We start from the raw sequence: 11,786 nt of genomic DNA on the forward strand, positions 1-11,786 counted from the left end.
TCATGGTAACGATGTACGTTCATCATTCCTCAATAATGGACCACCAGACAAGGTACTAATTTCAGCATTCTGATACATGTTTCTTAACTAAAATTGCAGGTAGAATACGACGTGCACAACGAAAATTATCGAAATCAACTCCTTCCAAAGATATTTAATGATTCTTGATGCGTAAATTCAAACCAGCCGCTCATGAAAACTCAATGCTCTACGTGAATCACATCGCGCGCTAAACATTATCCTGAAAGTCTCTGCGATATAAAAATCTGGCAACCTCAATCTTCACACTTTGGCTCAGCTATAGCAAGTTGTTTATACAAGTTTGAACAACACATGGTGGGTAATGAACATTGCTTGATTGGGAAGCTTGCTGAAACCGTTGTAGTGCGCGATTTGACTCACGTAGAGCTTTGAGTTTCTTGTCTTCTTGTCTTTGGTCATCGGAACGTAGAAAACTGAAGGCATTTCGGCTCTTTTCGCACCGATTTTATTCGTCCGTAACAGAACCGTAAGAAGACTAGGTAGGACGCGCCGACAGCGGCGCCTTGATGGAACTCTACGACCTCGACGGATGTCCATATTGCGTTCAAAAAATTGGTTAAAAAAAAAAAAAAAAAAAAAAAAAAAAAATTCCCCCATAGTCTTCTTGTTACGGACGAATAAAATCGGTGCGAAAAGAGCCGGAATGCCTTCAGTTTTCTACGTTCCGATGACCCAATTGAGAGACCGCGTATCTCCGTTTGCGACGTTGCAGATTACTTGTCAAAATCTATTTTCTCTTAGAATTACTAGTCAACGTAAAATGTTTCTCCGTGATTTTTCATCTCTGTTAGCAGAGTATCTGGCATACAAATTCAGTTGTAACGTTCGATTGCTTCCGATCGGAATAATAAAATAGGAGCGGAAATTTTGAAACACCGAAATGCAGATACGTGCTTTTGTTCTTCGGCCATCGATATGTGATACGAACATCCGTAAAGCTTGAATAGGCATCAAGGCGATATCTTGTCACCAACGCGTCCGTTAATCCAGCGCTGCAGTGAGTGCGCTGAAATTCAAAACGCCTTCAATTTTTTGAACGCAATATGGACATCCGTCGAGGTTGTATACTTGTATCAAGGCGCCGTTGTCGGCGCGTCCTAGTCTTCTTGTTACGGACGAATAAAATCGGTGCGAAAAGAGCCGGAATGCCTTCAGTTTTCTACGTTCCGATGACCAAATTGAGAGACCACGTATCTCCGTTTGCGACGTTGCAGATTACTTGTCAAAATCTATTTTCTCTTAGAATTACTAGTCAACGTAAAATGTTTCTCCGTGATTTTTCATCTCTGTTAGCAGAGTATCTGGCATACAAATTCAGTTGTAACGTTCGATTGCTTCCGATCGGAATAATAAAATAGGAGCGGAAATTTTGAAACACCGAAATGCAGATACGTGCTTTTGTACTTCGGCCATCGATATGTGATACGAACATCCGTAAAGCTTGAATAGGCATCAAGGCGATATCTTGTCACCAACGCGTCCGTTAATCAAGCGCTGCAGTGAGTGCGCTGAAATTCAAAACGCCTTCAATTTTTTGAACGCAATATGGACATCCGTCGAGGTTGTATACTTGTATCAAGGCGCCGTTGTCGGCGCGTCCTAGTCTTCTTGTTACGGACGAATAAAATCGGTGCGAAAAGAGCCGGAATGCCTTCAGTTTTCTACGTTCCGATGACCCAATTGAGAGACCGCGTATCTCCGTTTGCGACGTTGCAGATTACTTGTCAAAATCTATTTTCTCTTAGAATTACTAGTCAACGTAAAATGTTTCTCCGTGATTTTTCATCTCTGTTAGCAGAGTATCTGGCATAAAAATTCAGTTGTAACGTTCGATTGCTTCCGATCGAAATAATAAAATAGGAGCAGAAATTTTGACTCCGCCTAGAGGAGAGTTGTTTTTCTCTTGCTGGTCCCAAGCCCAGGAAAAGGAGGAGGGTTGTGCGTAGGGCTAGCAACCCTACCACGTAAAAAAAACAAAGCTACGAAAACCAAGACAAAGCCTCGGTACCCAGAAAACCCACGGATAAAGCGACCTAAAGAGTATGGATCACGGAAAAAACCCCAAAAAACCAAGGACATTATACTAGCCACATGGAATGTAAGAACGATGAAGAAGGCAGGGAAAATGATGGAAGTGGCCAAAGAACTGCAGAAATATGCCATTGACGCCATAGCCGTCCAAGAGATCAGATGGCAAGGAGAAGGAAGAATAGACAAGAAAGAATTCAGCATGATATACAGTGGAACAAGTGAAAATACAGGGCAATTTGGCACAGGATTCCTACTATCCAAAGCAGCAAGAAATACTCTCCTAGAATATGAAAATATCAACCACAGAATCTGCCGAATAAGAATAAAAGGAAAATTTAGGAATATCACCATTGTGTCAGTGCATGCACCAACAGAGGAGAAAGAAGAAACGGAAAAGGAAAGTTTCTACGATGCACTCGAAAAAGTGTGTACAAAAGTAAGCCAGCATGACATGCTGATAGTCTTGGGAGACTTCAATGCAAAAGTTGGAAAAAACGAAGACCAAAAACAAGTAGCTGGTATTCACACGCTACATGAGAGAAAAACAATGATAATGGTAACATGATGGTACAATTCGCAGCAAGAAATAAACTTTATGTCAAAAGCACAGCATTCGATCACAAAAGAATCCATCTTGGAACCTGGAAGATCCCAGGAAGTGAAGAAGTGAATCAAATCGATCACGTACTAGTATCCTCAAGACATATGTCATCAGTAATTGATGTAAAGAGCTGCAGAGGGCCTAACTGCGACTCAGACCATTTCCTTGTAAAAGTTAAAGTTAGAGAAAGAATCGCAAATGTAATGAAAGGGCCCAAACATGAAGTGAAGCGCTGGGCCACAGAAAACTTAAGCAAGATTAAAGAATTACAAAAGAAGTATGTGGATGTCTTGAACAGCAAGCTAACGCAAGAAACAGATGGAATGGAAGGAAGGGATCAAACGCCTGAAGAGATTTGGACAGTAACTGAGAAAGCAATTTTAGAAGCAGCAAAAGAAACAATTGGAGAAAAACGAAAAACCAGAAATGAAGAATGGTTCGATGAAGAATGCATGAACATCATAGATCAAAAAAACGACGCAAGAAAAAAGATGCTGCAAAGAAACACAAGAGGAAATGAAGAAAGATATCACAAAGCAAGAACAAGCAGTGAACTCCAACACAATGTGTTGATAAGGCGCGTCATTAACTCGCACATATCAACCCCTTTAGTTTTCATTTACAGAGATTTCAAAAAAGGCAAGCAGCACAACAAGAGAATTCACGATCCAACACTGCAAGGTCAACAACGCACCTTCACAAGACCGTGTATTGTGAATCTAGAAAGCTATTCGAACAAATTTAAGTTTTTTGATCTGCCTCAAGCAAAATCTTATCAGATTCTTGAAGAAAAGTGCTACGGAAAAATTTAAGCGAAGAAAGGAAAAATTCTGTCGAACTCCTAGAAGATAAAGTCGATTTAAAGGTATTTTGGGGCTAAAATACCCAAATTACCGGTATTATAAATACCGTTATATTATTGAAAAGAAATTGACTCGATATAAATGCAATTGTATTAAATATGTCTTGATTTTGTTATTTTAAACGTCTTTTCATGCAAAGAAGCTCAACCATGTCCATGCTTTATTCATTCATGAATTGAAAGTGAGCAATCCACATCCCGAAAATCTACCGATTTGCCGTAAAAAATCGCAGAAACTTGATATACCAGGTCGATGTACCCACTCTTTGAATTAACTTCACACAACAGTATGATTAGTTCTTTTCTAGATTTTGAGAAAAGAATCACGTCGGGGTCACCACTTTGTTGAGCTCAGAAAAAAGGTCAACAATATTAGGTATAGATAAATAAACACATTTTTATTAATAATACCTTTTTAAGGATAAATTATGACTGGAAGAATCATACAAGCAGGACTTCTTTTTTCATATATATTAGGTTAAGATGAAGAGAAAAAGTGGTCGCCACGGAGACCATTTAGCATAGCATATGCTTCAACAGGTACCAACTTTTGAAAAGTATAACCGAGGTTACAGATCTGTCAAAGCAACGTTTTGAACAAAACGAAGGAGTTAAATTCTCATTCCGAGAGTGCCGACCTGCTCAGCCATCCTCGAATCAGTTCGCTTGATTCTGCTTATATATGCATATTTTAAATCAGCGCGTCGCATTCTTACGCTTTTTTTAAAAAAACCAAGTAACGTAGACTCTTGGTATTCACTGCACATAAACTAGCGACCCCCAGAATGAGAAACAACTTTAAATCATAATTATTGTTGGATAAATAAACTTTTTACACGCTTTGGAAAATCTCAGAAGTTCGCGGTAGTCACTTTTCGGTAAGGAACTAAGGGACTCGGTTATTGTATCGAGCAGGGTTCGAAACGATCGCAAAGGCGGTATACTACGTATACGCGCCAAAAGAAGCTAATAAGCTTCTTAGAAAAAAGAAAAAAGAAGCAATGATACAACAAATGGAAGAAATAGAACAATTAAGCAAGCAAAATGAAAGTAGAAAATTCTATGCTGCCGTTAATAGAATGAGAAAAGGATTTCAACCGAAAACAAGCGGGTGCAGAAGTAAAGATGGTCAGTTACTAGGAGAAGAAAAGGACATAATGGAGAGATGGGCAGAACATTTCGAAGAGCTGCTAAATGAAAAGGAAAGGATGATACTAAACGACAAAGAAACAATGGAAAAAGAAGACCACACAAATGAGGATGATTTATCACAAACACCAACTATAGAAGAAGTTGCGGAAAGAATCAGAAGAATGAAAAATAACAAAGCTCCAGGCGAAGATGGAATTACAGCAGAGCTCCTTAAAAATGGAGGACAAATGTTAATCAAAGAAATACATGAATTAATAAAAGCAATATGGAAATCTGAAAAAATGCCATCAAAATGGAATATCGGAACAATTTGTCCAATATTCAAAAAAGGAGACAAATTAGAATGCAAGAATTATAGAGGCATTACACTCTTAAGCACGGCATATAAAATAATGTCATCAATTTTAAATGAAAGACTGAAGAAGGTAGTCGAAAAGGAGATAGGTGAATACCAATGCGGCTTCCGAACAGGAAGAGGCACAGCCGATCAATTATTTGTGATCAGACAAACCATGGAAAAATGTCATGAGTACGGAATCGATTTACACATGCTCTTCGTAGACTTCAAGGAAGCATTCGACAGTGTCAATAGAAAGGCACTCATAAAGGCCCTGGATGAAATGAATGTACCAAGAAAGCTCATCAAACTTATAACAATGACCATGAGTAGCACCAAAGCCAAGGTTAAAATAGGAAATAAAGTGAGCAATGTTTTCGACTTTAACAAGGGCGTGAAGCAAGGGGATGGATTGTCAAGTACGCTATTTATAATAGCGCTGCACATGGCGGTCAAACATGTCGACCAAAGAGGGACAATATTCACGAAATCTAGTCAAACATGTGCCTATGCAGATGACATTGCCCTAATTGCGAGAACTAAAGAAAAATTAATAGAGATCTACAAAGAATTGGAAAAAAGAGCAAGAGATTTAGGACTAGTGGTAAATGTAATTAAAACCAAGTACATGATATTATCATCCTCAGAGTCAAGAAGAAAACCGCAAAACTTAATAATTGATGGCAAAGAATTTGAAGGAGTCAAAAAGTTCAAGTATCTGGGAAACCTAATCGATAATGAAGCCAGAACAACTACGTCAATTAAAGATAGAATACAAACAGGTAATGCAGCATATTATGCCAACTTGAAGCTAATCAAAAGCAGACTGATATCTCGGAAGACCAAGTTACAAATATATAAGACCCTTATTAGACCAATTGTTACATATGGCGGAGAAACATGGACTATGACAGAGAATGACAAGAGCATGCTGCGAAGATTTGAGAGAAAAATCATTAGAAGGATCTTTGGAGCCATCAAAGAAAATGGAGAATGGAGAATTCGAAACAACGGCGAAATCGACAAGATACTGGAACAAGAAGATATAGTTCGATTCATCAAATCGCAAAGAATTCAATGGCTAGGGCACGTTAGCAGAATGAAGGAGGAAAGAATGCCAAAGAGAATCATGAAAGCCAAAGTTCTATCGAAAAGAAAGAGAGGAAGGCCAGGGCTGAGATGGCAAGATGAAGTAGAGAAAGATCTTAGAGTAATGAACGTATCAGGATGGAAGGAAAAGACCATGGACAGAACAGGATGGAGGCGCGTTGTCTTGGAGGCCAAAGCCCACCCCGGGCTGTAGCGCCAGTAGTAAGTAAGTAATGGACATCCGTCGAGGTTGTATACTTGTATCAAGGCGCCGTTGTCGGCGCGTCCTAGTCTTCTTGTTACGGACGAATAAAATCGGTGCGAAAAGAGCCGGAATGCCTTCAGTTTTCTACGTTCCGATGACCCAATTGAGAGACCGCGTATCTCCGTTTGCGACGTTGCAGATTACTTGTCAAAATCTATTTTCTCTTAGAATTACTAGTCAACGTAAAATGTTTCTCCGTGATTTTTCATCTCTGTTAGCAGAGTATCTGGCATACAAATTCAGTTGTAACGTTCGATTGCTTCCGATCGGAATAATAAAATAGGAGCGGAAATTTTGAAACACCGAAATGCAGATACGTGCTTTTGTACTTCGGCCATCGATATGTGATACGAACATCCGTAAAGCTTGAATAGGCATCAAGGCGATATCTTGTCACCAACGCGTCCGTTAATCCAGCGCTGCAGTGAGTGCGCTGAAATTCAAAACGCCTTCAATTTTTTGAACGCAATATGGACATCCGTCGAGGTTGTATACTTGTATCAAGGCGCCGTTGTCGGCGCGTCCTAGTCTTCTTGTTACGGACGAATAAAATCGGTGCGAAAAGAGCCGGAATGCCTTCAGTTTTCTACGTTCCGATGACCCAATTGAGAGACCGCGTATCTCCGTTTGCGACGTTGCAGATTACTTGTCAAAATCTATTTTCTCTTAGAATTACTAGTCAACGTAAAATGTTTCTCCGTGATTTTTCATCTCTGTTAGCAGAGTATCTGGCATACAAATTCAGTTGTAACGTTCGATTGCTTCCGATCGGAATAATAAAATAGGAGCGGAAATTTTGAAACACCGAAATGCAGATACGTGCTTTTGTACTTCGGCCATCGATATGTGATACGAACATCCGTAAAGCTTGAATAGGCATCAAGGCGATATCTTGTCACCAACGCGTCCGTTAATCAAGCGCTGCAGTGAGTGCGCTGAAATTCAAAACGCCTTCAATTTTTTGAACGCAATATGGACATCCGTCGAGGTTGTATACTTGTATCAAGGCGCCGTTGTCGGCGCGTCCTAGTCTTCTTGTTACGGTCGAATAAAATCGGTGCGAAAAGAGCCGGAATGCCTTCAGTTTTCTACGTTCCGATGACCCAATTGAGAGACCGCGTATCTCCGTTTGCGACGTTGCAGATTACTTGTCAAAATCTATTTTCTCTTAGAATTACTAGTCAACGTAAAATGTTTCTCCGTGATTTTTCATCTCTGTAACAGAGTATCTGGCATACCAATTCAGTTGTAACGTTCGATTGCTTCCGATCGGAATAATAAAATAGGAGCGGAAATTTTGAAACACCGAAATGCAGATACGTGCTTTTGTACTTCGGCCATCGATATGTGATACGAACATCCGTAAAGCTTGAATAGGCATCAAGGCGATATCTTGTCACCAACGCGTCCGTTAATCCAGCGCTGCAGTGAGTGCGCTGAAATTCAAAACGCCTTCAATTTTTTGAACGCAATATGGACATCCGTCGAGGTTGTATACTTGTATCAAGGCGCCGTTGTCGGCGCGTCCTAGTCTTCTTGTTACGGTCGAATAAAATCGGTGCGAAAAGAGCCGGAATGCCTTCAGTTTTCTACGTTCCGATGACCCAATTGAGAGACCGCGTATCTCCGTTTGCGACGTTGCAGATTACTTGTCAAAATCTATTTTCTCTTAGAATTACTAGTCAACGTAAAATGTTTCTCCGTGATTTTTCATCTCTGTAACAGAGTATCTGGCATACCAATTCAGTTGTAACGTTCGATTGCTTCCGATCGGAATAATAAAATAGGAGCGGAAATTTTGAAACACCGAAATGCAGATACGTGCTTTTGTACTTCGGCCATCGATATGTGATACGAACATCCGTAAAGCTTGAATAGGCATCAAGGCGATATCTTGTCACCAACGCGTCCGTTAATCCAGCGCTGCAGTGAGTGCGCTGAAATTCAAAACGCCTTCAATTTTTTGAACGCAATATGGACATCCGTCGAGGTTGTATAGTCGTATCAAGGCGCCGTTGTCGGCGCGTCCTAGTCTTCTTGTTACGGACGAATAAAATCGGTGCGAAAAGTGCCGGAATGCCTTCAGTTTTCTACGTTCCGATGACCCAATTGAGAGACCGCGTATCTCCGTTTGCGACGTTGCAGATTACTTGTCAAAATCTATTTTCTCTTAGAATTACTAGTCAACGTAAAATGTTTCTCCGTGATTTTTCATCTCTGTTAGCAGAGTATCTGGCATACAAATTCAGTTGTAACGTTCGATTGCTTCCGATCGAAATAATAAAATAGGAGCAGAAATTTTGAAACACCGAAATGCAGATACGTGCTTTTGTACTTCGGCCATCGATATGTGATACGAACATCCGTAAAGCTTGAATAGGCATCAAGGCGATATCTTGTCACCAACGCGTCCGTTAATCAAGCGCTGCAGTGAGTGCGCTGAAATTCAAAACGCCTTCAATTTTTTGAACGCAATATGGACATCCGTCGAGGTTGTATAGTCGTATCAAGGCGCCGTTGTCGGCGCGTCCTAGTCTTCTTGTTACGGACGAATAAAATCGGTGCGAAAAGAGCCGGAATGCCTTCAGTTTTCTACGTTCCGATGACCAAATTGAGAGACCACGTATCTCCGTTTGCGACGTTGCAGATTACTTGTCAAAATCTATTTTCTCTTAGAATTACTAGTCAACGTAAAATGTTTCTCCGTGATTTTTCATCTCTGTTAGCAGAGTATCTGCCATACAAATTCAGTTGTAACGTTCGATTGCTTCCCATCGAAATAATAAAACTAGCGGAAAGCCCGTGACTGAAGTCATTGGTCTAGATGCTTTACAAAAAATTATTAATTTAATGACGGGGAGCATTAAGCCGATATTGTTTCGGGGATGATGTACCACTAATCGATCACATGGGCGCTTGTTTTGCCTGAGTGAGCGTGCCATCTCACGACGATACCGCTATTCGACCACGTGGAAGCTCCTTTTGCCTACACTGAAATTGAAGGCGAAATGAAATGACGTTAATTTAATCTTCTCTAGTTTGATGAAATGCTTTTTTTTAAAAATTTTCTTGGAAAACGAATTAAGATGAACTTAGATTATACGGGATAAATGCAGTTTTATGCTTATCAATCCTTTTTCATCTGGAAAATGGCGGAAATTTGGTAATACGGACGTTTACGGTGGGATGCGAATGAAACTCTGGGTCCTGTTGGTTTTTGGTTCGACAAAAAATGACTCCTCCGCAATGCATTTCTGAAATGTCAAATATTTTCAAAATGGCAGCATGCGAATCCACCCGTAAACGTCCGTAATACCAAGTTTCCACCATTTTCCTCGTCATTTTGAAGTTATCCAGAATTTCAAAAATCCAATGACAGATTCGTCTTTCTCATGTCGAAATCCTTCCTGATACAAAGTCTCATGCAAATTCACCAATAAGCAGCCTAATATATCGACGGTGAAACTCCCAAACCACGTATCTCGTTTGCGGTGTTTAAAAATCTCCGCTCCTATCATTACTTTTTTTCTGACAGCAGATCAACATCATTTCGTGAAGTTTTCACAGAATTTTCTTTGCACAGAGCAGAAAAATCACAGATATTTTAAAGAATGTACGTTGAGTGGTTTTTCTTTCAAAAAATAAAGTATGACAGTAAGTCTGCAACGTTGCAAACCGAGATACGTGGTTTGGGAATTTCACCGTCGATATTCTCTTGCCGCTCAAGGTTGCCATATTGACCCCCGCCATTTTGAAAAGGACAACATTTTTCCGGAAAAATAATGCCAGAATCGTTTTTCTTGTTCCAAACAACCTCTTAAAACCAAGTTTCATCCCAATTCGTCGACTGAAACGGAGATGTAAATTTCCGTTATTTTGAAATTTGACCGGCGGCCAGTTTGTCAAAAATCAAGAGTTTGACTTGCGATTTGCGCCAAAAATTTTCTTTTTTATTTCTCTTTGAATTGATGTGTCACAAAGGGGATGTTACCATTTGAAAAAAAAGTTGGGGCCCGTAGCGCGTAGCCCCTCCCCCGAAGGGGGAGGGCAAAAAGTTTGGGGGGCCCTGAAAGTAGCTAACATTGATGTTTGAACATTCCCGAAATTTTGTTTCAAAATATTAATTACGTAAAATTTGAGGGGGTGGAAGGGACTTTGGGGATACTCTGTATAGTTGAAGATAGAATATAGTCGGGTTGAGTGGAAAAGAAACGAACACATCAAACACAACAAACACATCAAACACATCAAACACAACAAACACATCAAACACAACAAACACATCAAACACAACAAACACAGTAAAACCTTTAAACACGGCAAACATCCCTTTTATCCCGGTTAATATCAATATATCCCGTTTTATCCCTATCTTTATCCTATTTTACCCATATATCTATCTTGATTTATTCTATCTATCCCGTTTCAAATTGATTATGCCACTTTCCCATCCTGTTCCATATCGGACAATATATCAAAAATCGATAAACACAGATCGATATATTGAAGGGCAGGATAACCCTACCCATCCCGTTTCATCCTTAGTTACCCCGTTTCACGCTGATTATTCCCCTTTTCTTAAAATTCCTACCTTTTATCGGTATCTGTGCATTTAGCCACGGGGCTAACTGCAACAATTTTGGTTGCAGATTGCCACAAACTCTGGGTGCTGTGTGGCTAAATGAAACACGAAAAATTAGTGTGGCTAAATGCAACAAAAATTGTTGCAGTTAGCCATAGTCTTTGGAATGGCCTACCAAAGTCAGCGAAAAAAACTGTTATTTATCCTTCCATTATTATTTTACTGCAGTGTAAGTGATTTAATTGAAGATGTGGAAAAGATTAAAAGTATAAACAACCATTTGTATTGAAAACAATTTTTATTTTATAATTTTACCATCCTCCACTAGTGACCAATGCAATACTGATTCTACTTTACGCTGAAATACATGAAAATCTACTAATAGGAAAGTACCCGGAGGAATTATCAACCACATGCATGTACGTCTTTTTCATCAGATTAGGTCATTAGGTAAGGTAAGGTTAGGTAAGGTTAAGTTAGGTTAAGTTAGGTTAGGTTAGGTTAGGTTAGGTTATGTTAGGTTAGGTTAGGTAAGGTTAGGTAAGGTTAGGTTAGGTTAGGTTATGTTAGGTTATGTTAGGTAAGATTAGGTTAGGTTAGGTTAGGTTAGGTAAGGTTAGGTTAGGTCAAGTTCGTTTCGATTAGGTTCGGTAACGCTGCAATGTAGATACCTGGTTTTATCCTTTGGCCATGTGGCTAACTGCAACATAATTTTTTGCACTTTGCCACGTTTGCCACACTAATTTTTCTTGTTTCGTTTAGCCACATAGCACCTAAAATCTGTGGCAAGATGCAACATTTTTTGTTGCATTTTGAGCTGTGGCT

General features: G+C 39.7%; 2 protein-coding genes across 2 annotated transcripts; both read left to right on the forward strand.

Moving 5' to 3' along the window:
* Positions 1 to 2,149: 2,149 nt before the first annotated feature.
* LOC140225059 (craniofacial development protein 2-like) lies at positions 2,150 to 2,638 on the forward strand. The gene has a single exon (XM_072302541.1). It carries the CDS (start codon positions 2,150 to 2,152, stop codon positions 2,636 to 2,638), a length of 489 nt encoding a protein of 162 aa, XP_072158642.1.
* On the forward strand, positions 2,635 to 3,829 carry LOC140225060 (uncharacterized). Its single transcript, XM_072302542.1, has 2 exons — positions 2,635 to 3,223; positions 3,825 to 3,829. Exons 1-2 carry the CDS (start codon positions 2,635 to 2,637, stop codon positions 3,827 to 3,829), a joined length of 594 nt encoding a protein of 197 aa, XP_072158643.1.
* The last annotated feature ends 7,957 nt before the right edge of the window (positions 3,830 to 11,786 follow it).

Source organism: Bemisia tabaci, chromosome 7 (assembly GCF_918797505.1).
Source record: "Bemisia tabaci chromosome 7, PGI_BMITA_v3".
Taxonomy (NCBI): domain Eukaryota; kingdom Metazoa; phylum Arthropoda; class Insecta; order Hemiptera; family Aleyrodidae; genus Bemisia; species Bemisia tabaci.